The sequence below is a fragment of the Scardinius erythrophthalmus genome, assembly GCF_964197995.2.
Source record: "Scardinius erythrophthalmus genome assembly, chromosome: 19".
NCBI lineage: Eukaryota > Metazoa > Chordata > Actinopteri > Cypriniformes > Leuciscidae > Scardinius > Scardinius erythrophthalmus.
The window spans coordinates 40,029,857-40,056,448 of NC_138239.1; the positions used below are offsets into that span (position 1 = coordinate 40,029,857).

A 26,592-nucleotide genomic window follows, 5' to 3' on the forward strand; every position below is an offset into this window, starting at 1 on the left:
GTTAGCCTCCTCGGGGACCTTAGGTAAGCCCTCATAGAAGGACTGCGCCGCCTCTGGTCTCTCCTGGAACTCACTCTTGGAGATCTTCTCTGCGTTAGCCTCCTCGGGGACCTTAAGTAAGCCCTTATAGAGGGACTGCGCCCCCTCTGGTCTCTCCTGGAACTCACTCTTGATGAGCTTCTCTGCGTTAGCCTCCTCTGGGACCTCTGGTAAGCCCTTATAAAGGGACTGCGCCCCCTCTGGTCTCTCCTGGAACTCACTCTTGATGAGCTTCTCTGCGTTAGCCTCCTCGGGGACCTTAAATAAGCCCTCATAGAAGGACTGCGCCCCCTCTGGTCTCTCCTGGAACTCACTCTTGATGAGCTTCTCTGCGTTAGCCTCCTCTGGGACCTCTGGTAAGCCCTTATAGAGGGACTGCGCCCCCTCTGGTCTCTCCTGGAACTCACTCTTGATGAGCTTCTCTGCGTTAGCCTCCTCTGGGACCTCTGGTAAGCCCTTATAGAGGGACTGCGCCCCCTCTGGTCTCTCCTGGAACTCACTCTTGATGAGCTTCTCTGCGTTAGCCTCCTCGGGGACCTCTGGTAAGCCCTCATAGAAGGACTGCGCCCCCTCTGGTCTCTCCTGGAACTCACTCTTGATGAGCTTCTCTGCGTTAGCCTCCTCGGGGACCTTAAGTAAGCCCTCATAGAAGGACTGCGCCCCCTCTGGTCTCTCCTGGAACTCACTCTTGATGAGCTTCTCTGCGTTAGCCTCCTCTGGGACCTCTGGTAAGCCCTTATAGAGGGACTGCGCCCCCTCTGGTCTCTCCTGGAACTCACTCTTGGAGATCTTCTCTGCGTTAGCCTCCTCGGGGACCTTAAGTAAGCCCTCATAGAAGGACTGCACCCCCTCTGGTCTCTCCTGGAACTCACTCTTGATGAGCTTCTCTGCGTTAGCCTCCTCTGGGACCTCTGGTAAGCCCTTATAGAGGGACTGCGCCCCCTCTGGTCTCTCCTGGAACTCACTCTTGGAGATCTTCTCTGCGTTAGCCTCCTCGGGGACCTTAGGTAAGCCCTTATAGAATGACTGTGCCCCCCTCTGGTCTCTCCTGGAACTCACTCTTGTAAAGCTTCTCTGAGTTAGCCTCCTCGGGGACCTTAGGTAAGCCCTCATAGAAGGACTGCGCCCCCTCTGGTCTCTCCTTGAACTCACTCTTGTAAAGCTTCTCTGAGTTAGCCTCCTCGGGGACCTTAGGTAAGCCCTCATAGAAGGACTGCGCCACCTCTGGTCTCTCCTTGAACTCACTCTTGAAGAGCTTCTCATGAAAAGCAACTGCACATGTACGGATGCCCACAGACTGTTGCAGCAGTTGTCCGGTGCTGGACTCAGAGAGTGCATAAGTCTCCTTTGTCCATTTTTTTGTTCAAGGCCAAAAACAAAAGTGAGAGGATGCATCCATTTTGGCAATATTTTGATGACGCGAGTTAACCAGAGCACCTTGGGTGGAAAACCCCAAAAGGTTAGATAGAGCTGACTATTTCTTTTGAGAACTTTAAAATGTTCTCCTTCTCTTGTTGAGTCAAATCTTGCAGCTTCACTATTTCACTCTCCAAAGCTTTCATAGATCTAGTCATGTCCCTTGTGACATTGAGAGTATACTGTAGGCACAGCTGTTTTAAATTGACCTTCCCTATGTCCCACCACTGTTGTAAAGAAGTGTTTTCAGATTTTTCTTCTGTGTAACCACTCCAAAAATACTTTAAAACATATTTTAAACCATTATCAGAAAGCAGGGACACATTCAAATGCCAATAGAACTTTAGCATTTCACATCTTTAACAAAGATAGCAGCTTGTACAAGGCAATGATCTGAAATACCAACTGGGTGTATTGAACAACCTTTAAGTACATTACTCTGATGTTTGAAACAGTAAAATCTATCAAGCCTAGCCAAAGAATTATCTTTAACATGAGTCCAAGTATATTGGCACTGAGTAGTATGAAAAAGCCTCTAAACATCACATAAATCATTCGTCTCAATTTCTTAACTTTAAACAAACTGAAAAGGGAAACTCTCTTCGCATTCTCTCTGGCACCATTGATGTTTAAAGAACCCAGCTTTATATCACACATATCAAATGTTAATTTGCATTTAAACAAAACAGAGAGTTTAACACAAAAAACTAAAACAAAAGACACAAAGGACTGAATGTTGGTGAAAGAGTAATCACCCTCCACATCTGTGTGTCTCCACTAACATCACCTCAGACTCAGTGTTCATCAACCCATCATCTGACGGAGAACAACAGCTCAGAGGATACGACTTTGACTTTTGTAACTTATTCAGTGTTTGATTTTTTTTCTGGATTTTTTTTTCTCTTGGTTGACAATTTGGAAACGTCAGCATCCAACAAAACATCTTCCTCATTAAACAACACTGACTCGGCTCCTCTAGAGCTAATCTGGTCAGCCTGAGACGAACAGCTCTTCGTTTGGGTCTATATTGCTTTGAAACGTGAGATGATGCAGTGATTGACAGATGAGCTGATAGTGATGACCCTCCTCTCACAGACACACACACACACACACACACGACAACACCACCATATTCCTCTTACCTTCTTCTGGCATATAGCAGAGATCTCCGCTGTGAAATCATGAGGACATCGTTAAGATACACGAGCAGAATAAGATATGTTCCCTTTGACATCAACTAACAATCACAGCATTTATTAATCTATTTCCTACATATCCTAATACATTCAAACATTAACAGTTCACATCCTAATGAACGAACATGAATTAACAATGATTTATATTTATAAATTAACATTAACCTAGATCAATAAATGGTGTAAAAATGTGTTTTTGATTGACAGTTCATAAAACTAAAGTGATGTATTGGAAAGCGTAACACAAGACTGACGTGAGAAACATGCAAACTGATGTATTTCTCTGTAGATTTGAGCGTTGGGTTTATAGAAATACAAGAAGTCTATGACATATCCTCGTTTTAGACAAAACTGATAATTTATCTGTGTGACTTTCTTTCTTTTAATACAAACAAAAATGAAGATATTTTGAAGAATGTCTCAGCCAGTGAAACTGTTGGGTTCCTAACATTCTTCGAACTATCTTCCCATGTTCCACAGAAGAGAGAGCTCACACTGGCTCTATATGACGGAGGACTGATGTTCAGATGAGTGTGTGTGTGCAGTGTGTGTTCTGACACTGACCTTGCGGCAGGAGCACGTCCACGAGCCACTCGGCGTGATCGCTGTGAACATCAACAGAACTTCAGGAACCTTCATACACACATTCTCACATTCTCTTCCTTCTCTGAAGGTCTGATGCTGATCATCTAATCTGAGCTGAGAACACACTCTTTCCACGGCGGATAAAAAGACATACAGAATCAAATATTGCCTGATCTTTTGGAGTTCATATTTCTACAGCATGAGGGCTCAAAAGGGCTTCATTCCCTGCTGCAGATCGTCTTGTTCTCTAGTTTGCACCTGTGCCGTCACAGCGTCTACAGTGCATTACCCCTAATTTCCATCAACTGTGGAACGGCTGCGGATCCGCTCCGGAGGCGGAGTCAATAGGTTTCCATTAAAGTCAATGTGTGTATTTTCACTGACTGCGGAACAGCTGCGCTCCGACTCCGGCGATCCGCAGCCCTCCGGAGCAGATATGCAGAGCTTCTGTTTTTGCCGGATGCCTGGAGAGCTCCGCATAAAGTCAGCACTTATATCGCACGATCATACGAGATCTCGTGGGTCCTCGTGACTTCAGCTGTCAGTCATGGCCGTAGCCGTTCTGCAACAACTTCGGGCCTGGTGGGTACTGAAGGACGGCGGAGCGCGGAGCCGACACGCAGCCGATCCGCAGTTGGTGGAAATCTGGGGTGAGTGTTACGCTGTCCGATCAACTGCTGCTATTGTGTATTATACTTCAAGTTAAACATCCCTGACATACAGATCAACAGTGATCGAGTTCCCCAGTCCTGTCTCTCTGACACTGTGCTATCAAAACCTGTTTTCTACAGTAAGTTGACCCCATGACCCCTGTAAATTGACCCCATGACCCCTGTAAGTTGACCCCATGACCCCTGTAATTTGACCCCATGACCCCTGTAAGTTGACCCCATGACCCTATAAGTTGACCCCATGACCCTGTGAGATGAGCTGTGATGAGGACGGCTCACCCGGCGATCCTCTGGCTGCACTCCTCACAGATGTAGAGCGGCGGGGGCTTGTCTCCCAGCGCGACCGAGAGCGTCGGGTCAATGCACATCTGGAAGACACACACACCGTCAGCGCACACTAGAGCACACACACACCACACACTACAGCACACACAGACCGTCAGCGCACACTAGAGCACACACACACCACACACACTAGAGCACAAACACACTAGAGCACACACACACTAGAGCACACACACACCACTCACCACACACACACTCACACCCAGGGATCAGGGATCACAGGAGCAGACTGATGGCTATAAGAGGAGGGAAGCGCTCACACACTCCGCTCACCACACACACTAGAGCACACACACACCGCTCAGCGCTGCCGGTCTGGACCACAGAACAATAGACAATTAGTTGCAGAAGCAGAACGCCGAGAGCTCTGAGTAGGGGATTCTGCATGTTTTATTATGTGCATCTTCTGTCTTTTTGGGGCAAGTGTATTGTGGTGTAAATGAAGGCATTGCTGAGTGAAGTATTCCTGTGATACAGTAACGCCGCGGTACAGTAAGTACAGTAATTACCCAGCTCTGTGACAGCGTGAGACTGTTGATCTGCAGGATCTTGTGAAGTGTCTCTCTGTGACGGATGATGGTTATGGGAACGGTCAGCCGCTCTCGGTAAACGAGTTACAGCTCGACTCTTCCGGCTCTAATTCTGTGTTTGACCGGGAACAGTCTATCAACCCTTTCCGGGAGTATTAGTGCTCTGATTCTGGGATGGGCCTGCTTTTATTTTGAGGTTCTTGCTTCTAGCTCATGTTGTGTCTTTGTTCATTTACAGCCAGGGTGGGAATTATGTAATTTTGGCCGCGGTATAATTCCCACCCTGTTTACAGCCCTCATGTTGTCCCAGGCTGGGTCTCAATCAAAGTCTTGGCCATTTTAAGGGCCGTCTCATTCACACAATCCTTCCCCTTTTCTTTTTTTTGCCTCCACCTTTTCTTTTTTTTTAGGGGCACCAAGGCCATATGACAGGGCACAAAGGCCATTGAGTACAATTCGATGGTTTTCCCATTCAGATTGATACCATAACATCCTAATTTGGAATAAGACATGGATTATGACTTTTTTAATAAAAAAAAAATAAAAATTAATGAGAGAGAGAGAGCGCCATTACATCCAGAAGGTAAACACCCTCACACAACAATAGAAACAACACAAATGCCAATAAAATCATTCAAAATATTCATTCAGTCCTCTATATCATGTGAGAATGTGAGTGTGAGAGAGAGAACCATTTCATCCAGAAGGTATAAAATAATCGGATTAAAAAAAATGAGTGTGTTTTTAAACAACCAAAACAAATAATGCATAACGAAAATGATGTGGCTGTAAAACGATCAAGCATTTGGCTTTTATTTCTCAAAAAAAAAAAAAAAAAAAAGGTATTTATTCCAACTCCAACATTTGGTTCCAAAACTAAGCCTATTTATTGTAATTTTTACCCATTTAGTGTTTATAAGTGCCAGTGCCAACAATAACAATACAGTTAACCCTTAATCGCTGTTTTAAGGGTTGGACTTTTTTAACAATGGACTTTTCCTTCATTTTTTAAAAGTGTTACCTTCATCTCAGGGGCATGAAACTCTGTGACTTTTCCTAAATAATCTATCTAAACATGCACAAAAAAACTGGGCTTGATTTGGTTGTTCTAAAGGTGTGTAAAAAAAAAAAGTACCATTTAAGCTGTTTGGGGTCAAAATGACCCCACATTGAAAATGAATGGGAAAATGAAAAAAATGACTTTTTAAAATTTTGTTTGTCAAAAAAATTAAAGTAAATCCATTATAAATCTGAACATTTTTACAAATAAACCAAGGTCTGGTCCTAGAGCATAAATAAAAAGTAGAACGAACTTTCTATCTCATACACACACACTCACACACACACACACACAAACACACACATGTATGTGACTGCAACAGAGAGCATTTTTACAGAAATTGGCAAATAAAATAAACAAAACTGGCATAAATCTAAAAAATGTTACATTTAAATAAAGGTCTGGTCCTAGAGCATAAACCCAAAGTGGAACGAACTTTCTATCTCATACACACACACACAAACACACAAAAACACACACGTATGTCACTGCAACAGAGAGCATTTTTATAGAAATTGGCAAATAAAATCAACTAAACTGGCATAAATCTGAAAAATGTCACATATGCAACATGAAACAAGCTTGCCCCACAAGCTTGCCCAAAATCTTTTTTCATGAGCCAATTTATGGCCTAGTTATGTAATTGTGCAGTAAATAGGTAAAAAACTTCAAAATTTCCACAAAAAATCAGCATAAATGTATAGTTGAGAAGTAAATAAAAAAAATGATATATAGTTTTCCTTTTAAAAAATGTATATTTCCTTATGCAATCGCTATTTAAAAGTTTGGGGTCAAAATGACCCCAAACATCTTAAGTGTTGTCCTTTTTTAACAGCGATTAAGGGTTAAGTCAACTTTATACTGTAAAACATGTATAACATGTAAAACTATGAATACAAACTTAAATAGTAAAGGCCATTTGGCCTTAGTTTTGTCTTCTTAATACAACATTACAAAAAAAGGTTTGCACCATCTGCAAATTACCCACCGGAGAACAAAAATAAATGAAATTAATATAAAATATGAAGCCAAACAGGTACACAATGTCTACTGTTTATAAAAAAACAGTACGAGTGGATTTGGAGAAGCAGGCTGGGGATTCATTTTTTGTTGTTTTTTGTGACATAGCCTACAAACAAGGTCTCGCAAAGACTGCAATACAATATTTGTTCCTCCATCACGTCCCGGTGTATACTGTGTGAATGCATGCTGAAATTATTGTTGCGTGGCTACATAAAAGTTTAAGCATATTGCCGCAATTGGTCTGACTGGCGCGTGAGAGAGACGAGGGTGCGTGTGTGTGTGTGTGTGTGTGTGTGTGTGTGTGAAGGGGTTCTTTTTTTAGGCTATACTCTCTTGCAATTGAACGTGAATACGTTCGTTTACTACTTAAAAACATCAAAGCTAAACATCATATCTAGTCAAACCGCATCACGACATCACTACAAATACAGTATGGGATTAAAATCAGCGAACATCAATGTATAGGCTTCGGCACGGGCGGAAATATTGGCGCTGGCTTAAAAAAAAAAATGTGAGGGACAGAATCGTTACCTTGTTTCAGCGACGCTGAAAGGAAGCGATCCTCTGCCGCTTATGGACTTCTTTACTCTCCGCCATCGCGCCAACTAAATTCAAAATGTATCACGCACTATGGTGTGCTTCCTGAACATTGAACAACGGTCCGTGTGAAACAATCAGATCCCTGCTCGCTCTAATTCAAAGCAAGCCCACTATGCCGCACTGGCGCTTTATACATGGAACTTGGACAGGGCCAGGGCACACAGGCCACTGTGGCCGTACGATGATTTTTTTTTCACGGGGCATGAAGGCCAAAGTGTAGGGCAACGGCGGCCATGGCCGCGTGGCCGCGGTATAATTCCCACCCTGTTTACAGCCCTCATGTTGTCCCAGGCTGCGTCTCAATCAAAGTCTTGGCCATTTTAAGGGCCGTCTCATTCACACAGTCCTTCCCCTAAAAACACACAATCCCACAAACCCTCAGTATATTAGACTATATTACAGTAAGCACAGCAGCCACAGCCGTGGTCAGAGGAGAGGAGCCACAGTACCTTCACAGCCGGCTTGTTGATGGAGTTCTGGCACTCGATGTGCTGGCAGTGAATGGGGTTCCAGGCTGAAACACACACATGATGTCTAGATGTCAGGAGAAGGTCTGTCTCGAGCCACTGGAGCAGTGACGTTTGCAAACAAGACATGCTTCAGAACGGTTATTATCTGTGAAGACAGCGGAGTCAGTGAACCGGTCTCTCCAACACGTGATCTAGAGCTGCTTCTGCAAACTCTTCTCGGAACAAACAGTTCTGATTCATAAACTCTCTCGAGCAGTTCTGGGGTCAACAGTGACATCAGTACACTGACCTGAGAACAGTCTCGTGTCTGAAACGCAGAGAAGAGTCGAGAGAGCTGGATGTACAGTATCAGAGACGTAGGTTCCTACTCTAGTGGCCAAATGCTAAAACTTAATCAAGTCCTAATCAACATTAGTTATTCACATTTCCTGAATGAAACACTGATGACAATAAAATGATGACACCACAAATTCAGAGATCTGAGCAACAGGAAACCCCCAGAATAACTGTAAGTTAGAGATGCACCGAAGTATCGGTCAATAATCGGTATCGGCTGATAAAAGCTATTATATTCGCTATCGGCTATCACTAAGAAAATCTCTCGTGTTGAATTTAGGGCGTTAATTAAGGCAATAAGGCTTTACCAGTTAAATGCAGCTACATAAAAGCAGGCTTTATTTGACCCTATCACCCGTAGTTCAGGCCAGGGTTGCCAGATCTGCAGTTTTCCCTACACTAAACATTATTTGTAGCGCCTCTCATCCAATAATCGCCAAGAGCTTTGTGCTCGGTTACTTCTGAAAAGAAACAAAGTGTCATCTTTCAAATTCTGTCCATTTTATCACGAAAATTCAAACAATAAAAGGCGTTTTGACGCTCTTAAATGTGACGTGAGATCGCTGTAGTGCCTCAGTTCAAGCAGCAGCGAGTTTTCTTCCACTTTAATACAAATTATATCTAGAAAAACATGCATAAATACCAGAAGATATGTTGAAAGATATAGTACAACTCACCGAAATCCATAACATGTCTCATTTATTATCTCAATCAGTGTTTCAGCTGTGGAATGATGCCAATAAAACAGCTTGAGAACAGTTATCACTTAAGGTGGTATTTACCTCAGGAAAGTCACCCGTTTGTTAGTTAGCTATAAAAAAACACTAGAGAAGAGATTATTTACTGTTAATTATATATGAATGTTTGAAAGAAGTGCTTATGAAAACTAACTTATAAGTGCAACTAAGTTGTATACAAACATTTAAGCTTTTATTTGGGTGTAATTATTATATCTATTATTTATAATATTACATATAATACCTCTGTTGTTAATTGCAACCAATATTACAGTGCACCAAATGAGAGGGTTTATAGTTCCCTGTATAGTCCGCAGCATTATTTGCATCTCTATTTTCAATACAGGTACGTTCCTGCGTATGGCTTGGTCTGAGTTTGTTTGAGCACGTAAACCGTTATGCCGAGATGTTAAACTCGACGGCACTGAGCCGAACGGCGGCGAGAGTGGCGTCTCACCTGTGTACTGCAGGCCTCGGTACTCACTGATGGCACCTGGAGGCTTGAGGTTGGGCCAGTAATGGAAGAGCATCTGAACCGCCGGAGGTTTGACTTGGGACGGGCCGTACGAGATGACGTACAGAAGATCCTTTAAAAACACAGCCATCTCTAAGTCAGTGGGAAGTGCTTTCGGAGAAATCTCCAAAAAGACATGAAGAACCGATCATACCTTCCACACTTCCTGCTTGTATTTCATGAGACACTCCAGAAGCTGACAGTGGTACACTGGAGACAAGCAGAGGAACATGCACAACATTTAGAGCCCAGAAACCGTCCTGAAACTGCACTGGGGTAGAGACGGCGAACCCTGAGGCTGATCGGTGTGCATGTACCTGGGTTTGAAGTGTACTGCATGGCGATCATCAGCATGGAGGAGGCGGACAGATTGACATACGCTGGAACGCCGGCCTCTCTTCGAGTCGAACCCACTGCAACACACAACGCATTTCCTCACTTCAAAGTGCACGGGTGTCACATGATGTTGCATGTATTGGTGCTTACTGCTAATCAAATACGTCTTTCAAACGCAGCTCAAATACTTTTCTCTGAAGAAAGCTCTCTCGGTCAGATATACTCACGTATGGCCATGGGCAGGAAGGATGTGCTCAGGTACTCTATGATGTCTTTGTGCAGAAAGGGAGGGAAGGTGGCTAAAGTGGAGATCATGGTGTAGGGTAAAGTGCTGAGAATATCATCACTAAGGAAAGGCAGAAGGCATGTTGTGGTGTAAAATATGGCCTGCCCCAGATCTGAAAGATAAGCAGATGAGCGAATGAGCAGCACGTCCTCCACAACCGCAAACCAAGATCCATGCAGCTTCACAAACGCCCGTCTCCGATGTCACGATGACATTTACAGCTGTGGGTTTTCTCCAAAATGCATCTAAAGTCTATATAATGAAACACTAGCAGGTGCAAACACATCTTTAGCTGTTCCTACTGTACGAGTTGTTATCCAGTCAAAGCTCTCTGCGCTGACTGACAGAAGACTGAGATAGAAGAACGCCAAGCTCAGACTCCAATGTTTCGATCGGAAAAGGAATTGTAATTGTAAAATGAAAGAGTTTGAGTTTAGATATGACTCCAGTAACTAGAGATCAAGCTGTCTGAAAGCAGCTTTTATTGGCAATGTCACTAGATGGAACGACCGATTTCTGCTGAGAATCTCAAAATGGTCAAATATTGGCTGATTAATTAGCCAGGGGTGTTTCCAGTACAACGCCGTAACTCGCTGCCTAACTACCGTAGTACGATGTATTGTTGAAGAAATCAACTAGCTAGTCACGACAAATTGGTCGTTCAACCACGTCGATTAATGATGTCACGCAGATGGAGGAGTAATAACTTCTGTTAATGAATCTGTTTGAGATGGAATTAGCGCTAGATGTTTTGCTATAAATTACGGACATGGCATCTGAGGACTATTTCAAATTTTTCTCAGTCATTTTGCTTTATTTCCAGATTCAATCATAGGCTCGTTCTTACGTACTAGAGCACTTTCGCACATGCGCACTCTTCAAAAACGACGCTTTAAATCCCTTGACAAACTAAAAGACATAAATTAAATTTGTATGTATTCTAAATAAAAGATACAGATCGTACTGACTGAACTGTACTGAATGTCAGCTTGCTTATTTGGCACAAGATAAGGATTTATTGAACCCACATGTCATGCAAACAAGAAACTCTGCTTCTAACCGCAGGTCGAGATCTGTCGTTCCGAACACACAACTCTGCGATGCTGTTTGCGAATGTTCGTTGGAACTATGTTTTCGGGAAACATCGACTCGTTGAACTGTTATTTTCATTTCCTGAGAAACAAACCGAGGAACTTAAATAGACAATACGCCGAAAAACGATCATTCTGCCATAATTTACTCGCTCTCAATGTGGTTCCAAACCTGTAGGACTTTCTTTCTTCTGTGGAACATAAAAGAAGATATTTTGAAGAATGTTGGCAATCAAACATGACAAACCATGACTGTGAGTAAATGATGACAGAATAATGATTCTTGGGTGAAAAAGGCCTTTAACTCTTTCTCCGCCATCGTTTACAAACAACAATAAGATGAGAAAATAGTGTTTTTTTCAAAGCCTTCATCCGGATCAGATGATCAAAAGATGGTACGGATAGAGGTATTATTTATATGCTGTTTAATGACCGCATTATTTTACATGTGCGTCAGCAATGCTTTGCTCCGTCTCATTTCAGAGGCTGCATCCTCCGGAAGGCACATTTGGAGGTTGCATACGGAAAGTATTCACAGCGCTTCACTTTTTCCACATTTTGTTATGTTACAGCCTTATTCTAAGTATTTTCCTCAAAATTCTACAAACAATACCCCATAACAACGTGAAAGAAGTCTGTTTGAAATCTGTGCAAATTTATAGATAAAAAAAATAAAAATAAAAATCACATGTACATAAGTATTCACAGCCTGTGCTCAATACTTTGTTGTAGCACCTTTGGCACCAATTACAGCCTTAAGTGTTTTTGAGTATGATGCTGCAAGCTTGGCACACCTGTTTTTGGGCAGTTTCTCCCATTCTTACTTGCAGAACCTCTCAAGCTCCATCAGGTTGGATGGGGAGAGTCGGTGCACAGCCATCTTCAGATCTCTCCAGAGATGCTCAATCGGGTTCAAGTCTGGGCTCTGGTGGGCCACTCAAGGACATTCACAGAGCTATCCCGTGGCAACTCCTCTTTTATCTTGGCTGTGTGCTGAGGGTCGTTTCTTATCTTGGCTGTGTGCTGAGGGTCGTTGTCCTGTTGGAAGATGAACCGTCGCCCCAGTCTGAGGTCCATCAAGGATGTCTCTGTACATTGCTGCATTCATCTTTCCCTCGATCCTGACTAGTCTCCCAGTTCCTGCCGCTGAAAAACATCCACACACCACCACACTTCACTGTAGGGATGGTATTGGCCAGGTGATGAGCAGTGCCTGGTTTCCTCCAGACATGACGCTTGCCATTCACGCCAAAGAGTTCAATCTTTGTTTCATCAGACCAGAGAATTGTGTTTCTCCTCTCTCCACAGAGAAACGCTGGAGCTCTGTCAGAGTGACCATCGGGTTCTCTATCTCCTCCCTGACTGAGGCCCTTCTGCCCCGATCGCTCAGCTCTAGGAAGAGTCCTGCTGGTTCCAAACTTATTCTATTTACGGATGATGGAGGCCACTATGCTCATTGGGATCTTCAATGCTGCAGAAATTGTTCTGTACACTTCCCCAGATCTGAGCCGCAACACAATCCTGTCTCTGAGGTCTACAGACAATTCCTTGGACTTCATGGCTTGGTTTGGTCTCTGACATGCACTGTTAACTGTGGGACCTTATATAAACAGGTGTGTGCCTTTCCAAAGCATGTCCAATCAACTGAATTTACCACAGGTGGACTCCAATCAAGTTGTAGAAACACCTCAAGGATGATCAGTGGAAACAGGATGCACCTGAGCACAATTTTGAATGTCATGGCAAAGGCTGTGAATACTTATGTACATGTGATTTTTTTTTTTCGTTTCTTATTTTTAATAAATTAGCAAAGATTTCCAACAAACTTCTTTCACGTTGTCATTATGGGCTATTGTTTGTAGAATTTCGAAGAAAATAATGCATTTAATCCATTTTGGAATAAGGCTGTAACATAACAAAATGTGGAAAAAGTGAAGCGCTGTGAATACTTTCCCGATGCACTTTACATCATCGAGGTGGTCTCATTTAAGAAAAGTAACCACTAGATTGAAAAATAAGAAAGAAATTACAGTATTTTTCACCTCACAAGGAATAATAGTCAATTTTATTACGGTTACTTTTCTTAAATAAGACATCCTTGATGACGTATGCACCCTTTAAATGCGCCCTCCGGAAGACGCAGCCTCTGAAATGAGACGCAGCTCTTTTATGGCCCTGTCCCAAATGGCACCCTAAGCACTCACGGTCTTCCTACGAGTCTGCACTTTCTTGACGTAATGCCGCTTTGACTGTTGGGAAGAAGTCGCGGAAGCTGCGGAGATCGCATCAGTGCAGGCTCAGCAAAAGTGCGAATCGAGGGCGCATATCGACCGCAAAGGGGCCGTTCGCGAGCACCCATCTGAAACCTAAAATGACAAATGGAACACCCCATGGTCTCTGGGACTTAACGGACATGCGCACGCAGCAGCCATTGTAAGTTCACAAGATCGAAAGTGCATATGAAGTGTGCCATTTGGGACAGGGCCTTTATCTCTTGTTTCTTCTTCCTATTCTTTGCCTTACACTCTTTCAGAAGATGCAAAACAGCGACCCCTACCGTATAACAGTAAAACATGGATTGACGAGAAATTCAGTCAATGGCGGAGGAAGAGTTAACAGCAGGCACCGGTTCGTAGAGCGCTGAGCGTATTTGTTTGGCTCGAAAGCTCCGCCCATCTAGTTGTAATCTTATTAACGCACGTTAAACTGGATCTCACTCTGAGAGACGAGGCCAGGAGCACCTGAGGATTAAACTGGATCTCGCTCTGAGAGATGAGGCCAGGAGCACCTGATTAAACTGGATCTCACTCTCAGAGACGAGCCCAGGAGACAAGAGACAGAGACAAGGCCAGGAGCACTTGAGGATTAAACTGGATCTCACTCTCAGAGACGAGGCCAGGAGCACCTGATTAAACTGGATCTCACTCTCAGAGACAAGGCCAGGAGCACCTGAAGATTAAACTGGATCTCACTCTCAGAGACGAGGCCAGGAGCACCTGATTAAACTGGATCTCACTCTCAGAGACAAGGCCAGGAGCACCTGAAGATTAAACTGGATCTCGCTCTCAGAGATGAGGCCAGGAGCACCTGATTAAACTGGATCTCACTCTCAGAGACGAGCCCAGGAGACAAGAGACAGAGACGAGGCCAGGAGCACTTGAGGATTAAACTGGATCTCACTCTCAGAGACGAGGCCAGGAGCACCTGATTAAACTGGATCTCACTCTCAGAGACAAGGCCAGGAGCACCTGAAGATTAAACTGGATCTCGCTCTCAGAGATGAGGCCAGGAGCACCTGAAGATTAAACTGGATCTCGCTCTGAGAGATGAGGCCAGGAGCACCTGAGGATTAAACTGGATCTCGCTCTGAGAGACGAGACCAGGAGCACCTGAAGATTAAACTGGATCTCGCTCTCAGAGATGAGGCCAGGAGCACCTGAGGATTAAACTGGATCTCGCTCTCAGAGATGAGGCCAGGAGCACCTGAAGATTAAACTGGATCTCGCTCTCAGAGATGAGACCAGGAGCATCTGAGGATTAAACTGGATCTCGCTCTAAGAGACAAGGCCAGAAGCACCTGAGGATTAAACTGGATCTCGCTCTGAGAGATGAGGCCAGGAGCACCTGAGGATTAAACTGGATCTAGCTCTGAGAGACGAGGCCAGGAGCACCTGAGGATTATCTGGATCTCACTCCCAGAGATGAGGCCAGGAGAACCTGAGGATTAAACTGGATCTCGCTCTGAGAGACGAGGCCAGAAGCACCTGAGGATTAAACTGGATCTCGCTCTGAGAGAAGAGGCCAGAGGCCCCTAAGGATTAAACTGGATCTAGCTCTGAGAGACGAGGCCAGGAGAATCTGAAGATTAAACTGGATCTCGCTCTGAGAGAAGAGGCCAGAAGCACCTGAGGATTAAACTGGATCTCGCTCTGAGAGAAGAGGCCAGGAGCACCTGAGAATTAAACTGGATCTCACTTTGAGAGACGAGGCCAGGAGCACCTGAGAATTAAACTGGATCTCGCTCTGAGAGACGAGGCCAGAAGCACCTGAGGATTAAACTGGATCTCGCTCTGAGAGACGAGGCCAGAAGCACCTGAGGATTAAACTGGATCTCGCTCTGAGAGACGAGGCCAGAAGCACCTGAGGATTAAACTGGATCTTGCTCTCAGAGACGAGGCCAGAAGCACCTGAGGATTAAACTGGATCTCGCTCTCAGAGACGAGGCCAGAAGCACCTGAGGATTAAACTGGATCTTGCTCTCAGAGACGAGGCCAGAAGCACCTGAGGATTAAACTGGATCTCGCTCTGAGAGACGAGGCCAGAAGCACCTGAAGATTAAACTGGATCTCGCTCTGAGAGAAGAGGCCAGGAGCACCTGAGAATTAAACTGGATCTCACTTTGAGAGATGTGACCAGGAGCACCTGAGGATTAAACTGGGTCTCGCTCTGAGAGACGAGGCCAGGAGAATCTGTGGATTAAACTGGATCTCGCTCTCAGAGACAAGGCCAGAAGCATCTGAAGATTAAACTGGATCTCGCTCTGAGAGACAAGGCCAGAAGCACCTGAAGATTAAACTGGATCTCGCTCTGAGAGATGTGGCCAGGAGCACCTGAGGGTGGGAAGCGGCGTGGACTCACCGTGCTGACCGTGCTGTAGCAGGGGCACCAGGTCAAGCAAGGTGACGAGGGTGGCATAGAGCCCCTGATAGTCCAGTGAGGGGTAATCTGAGAGCTGAACCTCCCGACTCTGCTGGGGGGCGCCAGCCCGGTCGGCCGGGGCGTCCCGCAGAACGCTGTAAAGGAGGGATCGAGTAACTGTAGGGTTGATGGAACTGACTTGTGGTCTTAGAGATGGGGTGAGTGGGAATGGCACAGGAAAAAGACACATGGTCATGGGCACGGCCAAATTGGAAGCTTCCTGGCTCTCCTTTCTGCCTGTACGGGACAGGATGCTGCTCCGAGGGAGGGTGGGGGAGGGAGGGGAACAGGGGAAAAAAAGAGACAACAAAGACACAAAGAAACAGCACATTACATTGAAATGGCTCTACAGAGACAGCGTAAGTAGAAAAGAACCAAAGCCAGATATTCCCCACATAGGATGCAGTGTCTCCACAGACTTTTGGATGTGCCAGAATCATCTTTGCACTTGAAATTTGGTTTTGGTTCAAATCGAAACTCAAGCAGCCACCAAACGGGCGCTTGGCAAATACGCACCGATCACTGCATCTCATGCGTATCTGGTGACAAGGAGCAAAACTATAAAAAATGGCATGTTTTCAGTGGCAGCCCCGTACTTCGCCTTTGACGCGCACGCAACGCGCCCTCCGAGCGGCCAATCCCCGGAGGACGAGCGGCGCGGGCCGGTCAGCCGTAGGGAAATACTGAGCAATGGAGGGGCTGTCAGAGATGAGAGCAATCTCGAAATAATTAGTTTTGAGGACGATACAGAGATGACACTTCAGAAACATGCTTCAGCCAGTAATAAACATGTATGTGAGGTTAGACTAAAAGCTCCCTGGTCACAACACATGTTTATTGCACCGTCAAAAAGAATGTCTGTATGTAAATACATTATGATACTGCCTCAGTATCATTTCAGGGAAGAGAAATAATGGTTCGACAGGCATATGGATTTCAATTCTAACAGAAATGTAGCTAGTCTAGGGCTGGGGAAAACTGTAATGGAAAAGGAATACACTGGTTTCGAAAGCAATGTGTCATGTTTGTGGAGGGATGTGGAGGGTGTTTGTGTCTGCTGTCCCCTGTCAACTTCTACCTCTGCAGAAATTTGGTCTGTGATGGTCTTGGAGGGAGAGGAGAGGAGAGCGTAGTTTGATGTGCGTTACATAAAACAGGATGGTGTACTATTTCTCTGATCAAAGCTAAAGGCCCTGTCTGTCAGGGAATGAGAGGTGGTTCGACTGCAGAATGCTACATGAAGAACAGCTTCTTGACATTTTAAACCCACTGAAAACTATGGAAATCAGTCCCTGCATACTCACAGACATACACTCATCATTAACTCTTTATGACAGATACTTTAACACACAAACACTGATAAAAACACAACAGGAATCACATACAAATACTGTACGCGCAACTACACAATGTTCTCAGATGCTAAACTTTCTCTACATTATTGAGCAGGTCTTCTAGTGTCAACGCAAGCTCCTTCATTAACTCTTTCCCCGCCATTGACAGAGTTTTCCGGCTTTCCGTGTTTTCACTGGCGCTATTACACATCTTCTGAAAGAGTACAGAATCTCCAGATCAAAACACAGGAGAAGAAGAAATAAGCGATAAAAGCATTTCTTATGCACATAGTCTTTGTGCTTTTTGATCAAAATGTTGCTTTTTTTATAAATAAAACTTACCCACATTCAAGTGTTGTTAAAAACGATTGCATGAAGTTGCTCAAATAAAATGTTTTTTTGTTTAAAAGAAAAAGTTTGGTTCTTTCTTTTGATATATTGCATGTTTTGAATTCATACCACAAATATTCTAGAGGCCATGAAAGTTTTGTGAAAATTATCCAAAATACTGGCGGCGGCTTGACACTTAGATAAAAAACGCTGGCGGGGAAAGAGTTAATTGTTTTAACTGATATGTGAACAATAAACATGAAAAAGTGCTCCTACACATAGGCCTAAATGACATGAGTATACCTATAATTCAGTAGTAGCCAATATTATAGTTTAAAAGCTTTGACATTTAAAAGACAAAAATTAGGGACAAACAAAACAACACTCGAGTCAAGACTTCCTTGACTGAATTGGAAAACAAGTTGTTGTTTGTCTCTCTTCTTGAACAGTTTGTTTACAATGTGTCCTTTGCATAACTTTTGCCATGATGTCCCTGCATATCGAATGTCTCTGTGGCGGCTGAGACCCTGACTCTAGTTCTGCCTATCGTTACTGTTAAAGCGAATGCAGTGTGTGTTTGCCCTATCTCCAGTGTAGTGCACTTACCTGAGCAGCGTCTGGGAAAAGTATTTCAGAGTGTTTGCAATGTCTGTTCCCGATGGCACCGGGTAAATATTGTGAAGCACACGGTTGTGATACTCTTGCAAGTATCGAATCTTAGAGCCAACTAAACAAATAAAGAGCAAAGTGACACATAATTAACATTCAGCATTGTTCAACAACCCACTGGCTTTGACTGAGCAGTAAATCAGTAAATCAGTCCATCTTTCTGAAGCATTCAGGTCTGTATTTTCACACCGTTACAGCTGAAACGAGACATGTTTTCTAACTTGCTGCCATTTGAAGTTTGTTTTCCACATCAGATAGTTCGGGACGTCGAATGAACACCGTGAACAGAGATCAACAACACACTTCTGATTCTGGAATCCACTGCTGCTTTAATGTTTGTCTAATGAGTGATTATAATCAAGGTATTAATCAATATTTTTCCTTCTAAATAGTTGAATGACTTCTCTAAGCTTATGCGATTTTACTTTGTTATAGAAGTTAGCAGTGTGATTACTGAAATGTTCTTTCATGTATTCTCTAATGTCTGTTTTAAATATCTGATACCCCTTTTCCACCAAAAAAGAACTGGTTCGGATCTAGTGCTGGTTCAAAGTTGGTTCAACTTGTGAACCTTCTCAGAAACTGTTTGTTTTTCCACTGACTAGAGAGCCCAGCGAACGACGTCATTACATCACTGTGTACGTTGCCATACGTCTTAGCTTTCCCAGAAACACTTGCGCCAACTTCAAGCATAACAATTACAATGGCGGACTACATCGTCTTTCTGCAAATGTTTCTCCTGGCTTTGCGATCCTATATTGGGGTCAGAAGAAGACGTCTAGAACACATTTGTGCTGCTCGTCTGGATTACTATAGACGGAGGTTACGTTTCGAGAAGAAGTTCGACAATAACCCGCCCCCAGCCCCCGACGTAAGCATGGCGCGGTAAAAGAACGGTTCTAGTCCAGCAAAGAGTTGGTGCCGCTTTGGAACCAATTTTCCTGGCCGAGAACCGGTTCTTTGGCTGTCGAAACACAAAGAACTGGTTCGCGAGTAGGCACCGGCTCCGAACCGGCACTGCCTTGGTGGAAAAGGGGTATGAGGTGTGACTGAAGGGTCTGGCTCATGCTAGGAATGCAGTAACAGTGCTTGCTCATATAGGCCGGCTTCCAGAGATGAAACATGGACTTGTTTTGTTGAGAAAGGTCTTCAACATGTGTGAAAACTGTATGTGTAAAACATGTGTGAATATATCTGTTCTTTTAGACAACTATAGGTCACAGGGGTCATTTCTTAGCATTTACTTTACTGTTCTATATTAAAGTGTCCTCTCATTGAGAGACAGAACAATGAGATCCTGTTTATAGTTAGAGCCCGACCAAATCCAGCCTTGAAGAAGTTGTTTGTCTGTGTGCACGTTAGTGTTCTTCGTTACAGGTTAAGGAACAAGTGGCATTATTGGAGATTGACTGACTTGTTTTCTTCGATATGCTGGCGCCCGGACACACAGTCTTGTGACCTCGAGGACCACTGGTTCCTAACTCAGGGTCCTGGGGGCAGCCGTACAGACTATGGAGATGTGCTAATGCCTATCTGTCCATGTGTTTATCTATTTCTTAGCCAATCAGAATCATTCAACCTGACGCAAGGACGTAGCTTAGACCTTGGTGAAGGGTATAGCTGATGTGATCTTTGTAACCGTAAGAGGGAAGGCCTACGAACTCCTTGTGAGTCTTGAAGCTGACTTCTGCGGATGAAACTGCAAACTATCTTCAGTAAAATTGTTCTTCAATTTGTTATAATTCTGACTCGTGTCTTAAATCCTGAAAGAGTCATAACTGTAGTTCATATTCAATCTCAATCTATATTCCACGTTCCCTTTCGATACGGTTCACTCACACTGAGTGAGATTTCCTCTCTCTGGCTGTGGGGAAACTCCGCTTTCTCAGAACACTAAAGCCTGATTGGTTCACGTGGTAAACATTAACGTTAGATCCATCGGCATGACGACAACTTCCGTGATTCCACGCTCATTTACAGCGTCACCAATCTACGTCTTTGTTGTTGTAAGAGGTTAGCGACCCCTAGTGGCGAAAGAAATTACATATTGTAGCTTTAAGAGTTACACTGAGAGGAGTGGACTGATTCACCTCCTGTCGGGAACAGGTTAGGAACATGATAAAGACTCTGTCAAACGACATAACATGGCACTGTGCTTCCGTGGGTAATTATGAAAGAAAAGAGTATGGACTACTGTAGAGGAATGCAAAAGGCTTTCTTGTATATTTGTTTCCATATTACATTTTTCATAAAAAGTGTTTTGTTGAGTTCAAAATATAGTACATTATTCATAATTATAATAACCTGTTACATTAATCAATTAGATGTTTACAGGATACACATGGCATTTTGAGAAAATTATTACATAATGAACATTTATTGCATTTAACTTAGATTATGCAGTTACGAAATTATGCTTTATTATTAAATTATGAATTACTATAATGAGTCAAAAAGTTTACATAATATGCTCACAATTTTGTTACATTTTGAGAAAATGATTACAATATTAACAATTATAATATCATTTGTTCACAAACATGTTCATTACTTCAATGAGCTCATTGTTTCTGCCTTAAATTAATATATTTTTTTAAATTAATACATTATTAGCTAACTGTATGATTTGATTACTTTTCTGAAATACAGAGCTTAGATGGTCTCCTCTGATAACAGATCACTGTAACTGTAAAGTGGACTCATGCATTTTTTGTTCAGATGTGTTTGTGAAAAGCCCTAGACAAATAAATGTGAATTGAATTATTACAGTCAACTTCTATATTTATGTATATAAATGTTGTGTTTACATGATGAGTTGCAGGATCTCTTTATCTCAGGACAGATTTTCCAGCCCATATTCAGCACACAAACCCAGAGTCCTGTATATATACTCCTCATGTCTAAGATTATAGAGTAAATGCTTAAATCACAGGGTAAATTAAGGGTAAGATGACCCACCTTAATTATGTCTCCTGACCATTCAGTAGATGACACAAACTCTCATCTCATCACTCTTGATGAATATGCTATTCTTAATTTTGTCATTTCATCTGGATATCAACATTAGTGAGATTTAGTCAGCCGAAACAGTTTTGAGGTTAATTTATCTAATTTTGTGTCTCTGGAAAATAAAATAGAGATTATGACCTTAAATTGTGTTGAATAACAAAGTTGTTTGTGTGTCTGTTTGTTAATGAGGGATTTGTGGACACATCAATGTTTTATTATGAGGTAAAAAAAGATTAAATTAGACCCTTGGGGTAAGATGGGCCACCCAGAATTGGCACAGAAGGTCCTGAGTGTCATGATGTTACAAGCGTTTTATTTTTTTAAATTGAATAATTATTGTAATAGGCTATTTAATATTTCCAGGAATTATATGTACAAACATCTTCATTCTCATTAAAACCTACAGGTTCATTGAGTGAAATCGTTAAATGTGCACATAGTGTTGCTATTATGACATATGTTCAATTAAAATATGGAAAATTCAATCAGTAGGCTAAATATTCATATACATGAGTAATAGAATAATTTTAAATTTAGGTGAATCTCTTTTACAGTGATTCTGCTTTCATTGGTTATTCAATCATTATCAACTAAATTATCCAAATTTAAGTTTTAAAATAGAATAGTTGATTTAGTATTTTACATAAATATTAATAAGAATATCAAAAGTCATACATTCTGTAAAAGTTACCACTCTTTATATATTTTATATTTTGTGCTATAACAACTAAATTAGCAAATATTTCTATTTATTTCCTATAATAACACATTCATTGGCTGACGAATCACCATCCTGCACATACTAAACTTCAAATATCTAGATTTAAATAAATAAATTAAATAAAAATGTATATGCAGAAGTAAATGCACATTGTTCTTCCCCTCTCTAACCCTAATGCACCAGGAGTCTTCTCTTAGAGACTGGGTTAGATGTGTGTGTGAGAGTTCAGTCTAAGCTCAGTCTGCAGGTCTTGTGTTTATGATGGAGGAAAGCAGATGGCGCCCCTACCGACCAGCTGCTCTTCATCATCATCATCATCATCATCTGTTTCACCACAATAACACTTCAGATGTGATCAGATGAACAAACACACGCAGGTGATCTGCGTGTAAAACCCCTCGAGCCTCTGCTGTACTGCAGTGATGACCTTGACATAAAGACACCGCATCTTCTGCATGATCTATACTCTCCGACACTGTAATCGCGGAGCTCTCGTGTTTACTGTATTTAAGCCATATGTTCGTCATCATTGCCCTCGCGCTCGTTCAGACTGTTGCCTTGACAACGCCGCTCCCATCGCGCGCGCGCGCACACACACACGCCCTTATTAAAACATCATATTATCTGCTATTACATCTATATATGAGAAAACAGCGAGCTTGATGATACTTACATTGCTCTGCCTTCGTAGACATGTTAGCGCGTCCCCGGGTTCACAGAGCAGATCTGACGCGCAGGAGCGGATGAGATGTTCAGGTGAAACCACTGAGGAGAAGCTCAGGAGAGATCACCTCGAACATCTGCATTACAGACAGCCTCGAACATCTGCATTAAACCCGCTTCTCAGTGAGCATCTGCACATGATTAAACTCCTCTTCACTAATGCATCATAACACACGGGTCCAGGTTTAGCGCCCGAACAGGCTTTCTCCTGTACACTGGATAATGGACTCTTCCGCGAGCTGATCAATATTGACTTTATCTGCCTTTACTCCTATTCCTTCAAATCAGTCGTCTCTGTGCTTGATATTCCTGCAACAGTGGCTTCAAAATAAACGGATGAACTGGTGTCTATTTGATCTAGATCTTTTCCATGAGAACTTAATCTTGAACATATTTAGAAAAAAACAAAATCACGATTGTTTTTCCCTTCCAGACCCCATTCATTGTTTGTTCAGTGTTTTTGCCTCTTTAGGGATGAATCTTGTTGTTCTCCTCATTTGTAATTTGTTTTGGATAAAAGCGTCTGCTAATGAATAAATGCAAAAATAAACATTCTCTCTTTGACTTTTAATCTTCATCACTAAACATGGATTTGAATAAGAAAGATGAATTGTTTTATTTTCTCAGATCAGATCATCACTGAACATGTCAAGATCCTTCATCCCTCACGAAACATAAACGACAGCAAACATCAGTATTTACTGTATCAACGGAAAACAAGCGTAACTTCACTGACATCTTGTTTCTCATCGGAAAGAGATTAAAACAATATGGAAAAGAGAACAAAGTAAAGAAAATAAGTGATTAAATATAGCAGCAAGCAGCCATTAATGGGCCAAGCACAAAGAACACAAGTATGCAATCATGGCATCAGACTAACTGCAGAATGAGACATTAAAGACATATTAAGATGATTTTAGGCAAAATGGCTGAAAAATCGTAAATACAGTCACTAGTAATATGATTTAAAGGTTTATCACTTTCGACCAATAGGTGGCGCTGTGACCAAACTGAAGTTGTGTGTGTGTGAGGTGAGGTGACAGTGGCTACGTTTCAATCGGACTGAATTCGTTCTGATTGATGAATCTGAAGTATTTACACTGAACACGTGATCAGGTTTATGTGTGTGTTTATGTCACAAGCTTCAAACCGGAACTACAGCTGGTTTTATCCATTTCTGGTCATAGTTTGGAGAAGATGATCATATGAGCCGCTGTGCCGCTGCTTATATTGATCACGCAGTAAAACGTACTCGCCTAACGTAACCTCGGTTCTCTCTAGAAGAGGGAACGAGTATTGCGTAAGTTGCTTACGCTACGGGTAAAGTTGTCTTTTCTCGAGATCTGAAGCCAAAAAATTATCCTTAATTTTGTATTTATTGTCAACGCAGTGCGGCAGCCAGCAGACCATAGCAGGCTGTATAAGCGTGCTCATTGGCTGTCCTGCGGCAACTGCAGCAGCCTATCAGTGAGCCCTGCGTGACGTCACGCCCAATGAGCCCGCCAGAATGGGTGTGGCTAGTGTGTATAAAAGAGGGGCTCACAGGCTGAAATTCTGGTTTTCATAGACTGAAGCGAATAAGCTCGTGGCGCGACACGGCAGGTTACGCAATACTCGTTCCCTCTTCTAGAGAGAACCGAGGTTACATTAGGTAACCGAGTACGTTCTCTTACGAGAGGTTCTCTCGTATTGCGTAAGTTGCTTACGCTACGGGAACCCCTTGTCAACGCCGTGCGCGCCGAGCATCCATGAGTCCCAGGGGAGCCCGGGGAACACACATGCGGGAACAGGCTTATCCAGCACATGTCATAAGCATTTCATAGGAATACAGAGCGACTCTGTCGGTCTATGTATAAGCATGGAGAATGCGGCCAGCAGCGCGGGTCAGCACAGTACATAAGCACATCATAGGGAGAATATAGAGCGGCTCCACCGGTCTGTATATAGAGAATCTCATCCCTTAGTGCAGCTCACCAGAAAAGCTAGTAGTACACGAAGTAGTCTGCACATGAACGACTGGGCAGAACATACATATCACTTAAACTGATAACAGTTTAGCCTGCAAGGCGGGAACTTCCGGGTTATAAAATCTCACGAATGTAGAGGGGGAGGCCCAGCCTGCCGCCATACAAATGTTATGAATAGAAATGCTGCTGGACCAAGCCCACGACGAGGCCAAGCCTCTAGTGGAATGAGCTCTGATGCCCATGGGGCACTGCAGGTGTTTGGACGCATAAGCTGCTGCAATAGCGTCCACTATCCATCTGGACAGGCTCTGTTTCGAGGCGGCGAGACCCCTGGTGCGCCCACAAAACGAAACAAAGAGCTGCTCAGAACGCCTAAAGGCGGCGGAGCGTGTGATGTAAACTCTCAGCGCCCTGATGGGGCATAGGAGGTCATCACTGTCCTTGCTATCGGATGCTGGCAGAGCCGACAGGGAGATGATCTGCGCTCTAAAGGGAGTGCCAATCGGTTGTGGGACGTAAACCGTGTCTCGGTTTGAGGATGACTTTGGAGTCATTTGGTCTGAACTCGAGACATGCGGGGCTAACAGACAGTGTGTGTAGATCCCCCACGCGTTTTACTGACGACAGAGCTTTCAGAAAAACGGTTTTGAGCGAAAGGTATTTCAGATCCACGGATTCTAACGGTTCAAAGGGAAATGCTTTCAGGGCCTCCAGGACGGAGGACGATCCCAAATAGGAACCGAGGGGGGCCGCGGTGGGTTCATCCTCTAAGGAAGCGGATGATGAGCTCGTTCCTTCCTATTGTCACAGTGTCTGGTTTGAGTTCCCTGGGTCACCACTAGATGTCCTCCTTCGCCACGGTGTCTGTCACATTCTGAACTACATTCCCCACGATCCCTGTTTCTTCATAGCTGTCCCTTGTCACTAATCATTGCACTCAGCCAATTCCCCATTAGCATTGTCATTTCCCTGTGTATATAACCCTGTCTGTTTTAGTATGTGTCACAGAGTCCTTGTAATTATCACGCCACTTCTGAACTCAAACACTTGTTTCGCATCCAGACTCAGAACACTTCTGTTCAGCTGTGCATTTACTGAATGAGCACTGTGCCACTGTGTGTCCGGCTGATTACACTGTATTTTATTTTGCACTGCCTTTATTCTAAACTGATTCTGAACTCAAATGGCACTGAGAACTGTGTCAGAGATGAAGCCCTGCGGACGGCCTGGGTCTGTGCTGGAGTGGTGAGCTTGACGAGATTAACTCGAGGTTCTGTGGGGTGCGGACTGATGGGTTAGTGAACCCGAGGTTACCCGTGAGTCCTAGAGCTCCTCCTGTACGATTTTAGGGGAAAATCGGGTCCATCGGAGACGTCCAGTATAGTTCTCAGGCGTGCCGAAAGAACACCTCAGACACAGTGTGATCACCATGGGGAAATCTCACAGTAAAACTGTGAGCTGTGAAATATGATACACCGGTATTTTGCCAGATGAGAAGTTTATCTATGTATCATCTTTTTACTCTTTTAATTAATTTTATAACTGTATCATAAATCGCAAATTTAAGGACTTGAGACTTGCTTGACTAAATTAAGAAAATGACTCAACTTGACTTTGACTTGAGATCCAATGACTCGAGACTTGACTTGACTTGAACTGTATGACTCGAGAATGACTTGATATACATTTTTATATAAATCATCGCAACATCAATTGATTAACAAAATGAAAGCAACGGAACCATTGACGCCAGCGTGACGATTGCATGACGCTGCACAAGCCCAGAAAAAACATACATCGCGGTGAGCGCGCTAAATACAGAAACATCTCCCAGCATCGTTTCTTTTTGGATATAAACACTATAAATTGACCATATTCATACAAGAAGATTTGCTGTACGCATAAT

The 26,592-nt window shown here is 43.3% G+C and overlaps 1 protein-coding gene across 1 annotated transcript in view; it reads right to left on the minus strand.

Moving 5' to 3' along the window:
• Positions 1-22,691, minus strand: part of unc79 (unc-79 homolog, NALCN channel complex subunit) — a gene marked incomplete at its 5' end in the record, with an annotated part of 70,284 nt that extends 47,593 nt beyond the window's left edge. Inside the window, 11 exons of the mRNA XM_081394198.1 lie at positions 2,598-2,626; positions 3,216-3,256; positions 4,187-4,275; positions 7,915-7,979; positions 9,466-9,595; positions 9,677-9,732; positions 9,840-9,935; positions 10,086-10,256; positions 15,874-16,187; positions 18,204-18,324; positions 22,670-22,691. Of these exons, the coding sequence (XP_081250324.1) occupies positions 2,598-2,626; positions 3,216-3,256; positions 4,187-4,275; positions 7,915-7,979; positions 9,466-9,595; positions 9,677-9,732; positions 9,840-9,935; positions 10,086-10,256; positions 15,874-16,187; positions 18,204-18,324; positions 22,670-22,691 (1,134 nt within the window). The remainder of the gene's footprint in view (positions 1-2,597; positions 2,627-3,215; positions 3,257-4,186; positions 4,276-7,914; positions 7,980-9,465; positions 9,596-9,676; positions 9,733-9,839; positions 9,936-10,085; positions 10,257-15,873; positions 16,188-18,203; positions 18,325-22,669) is intronic.
• Positions 22,692-26,592: the final 3,901 nt, after the last annotated feature.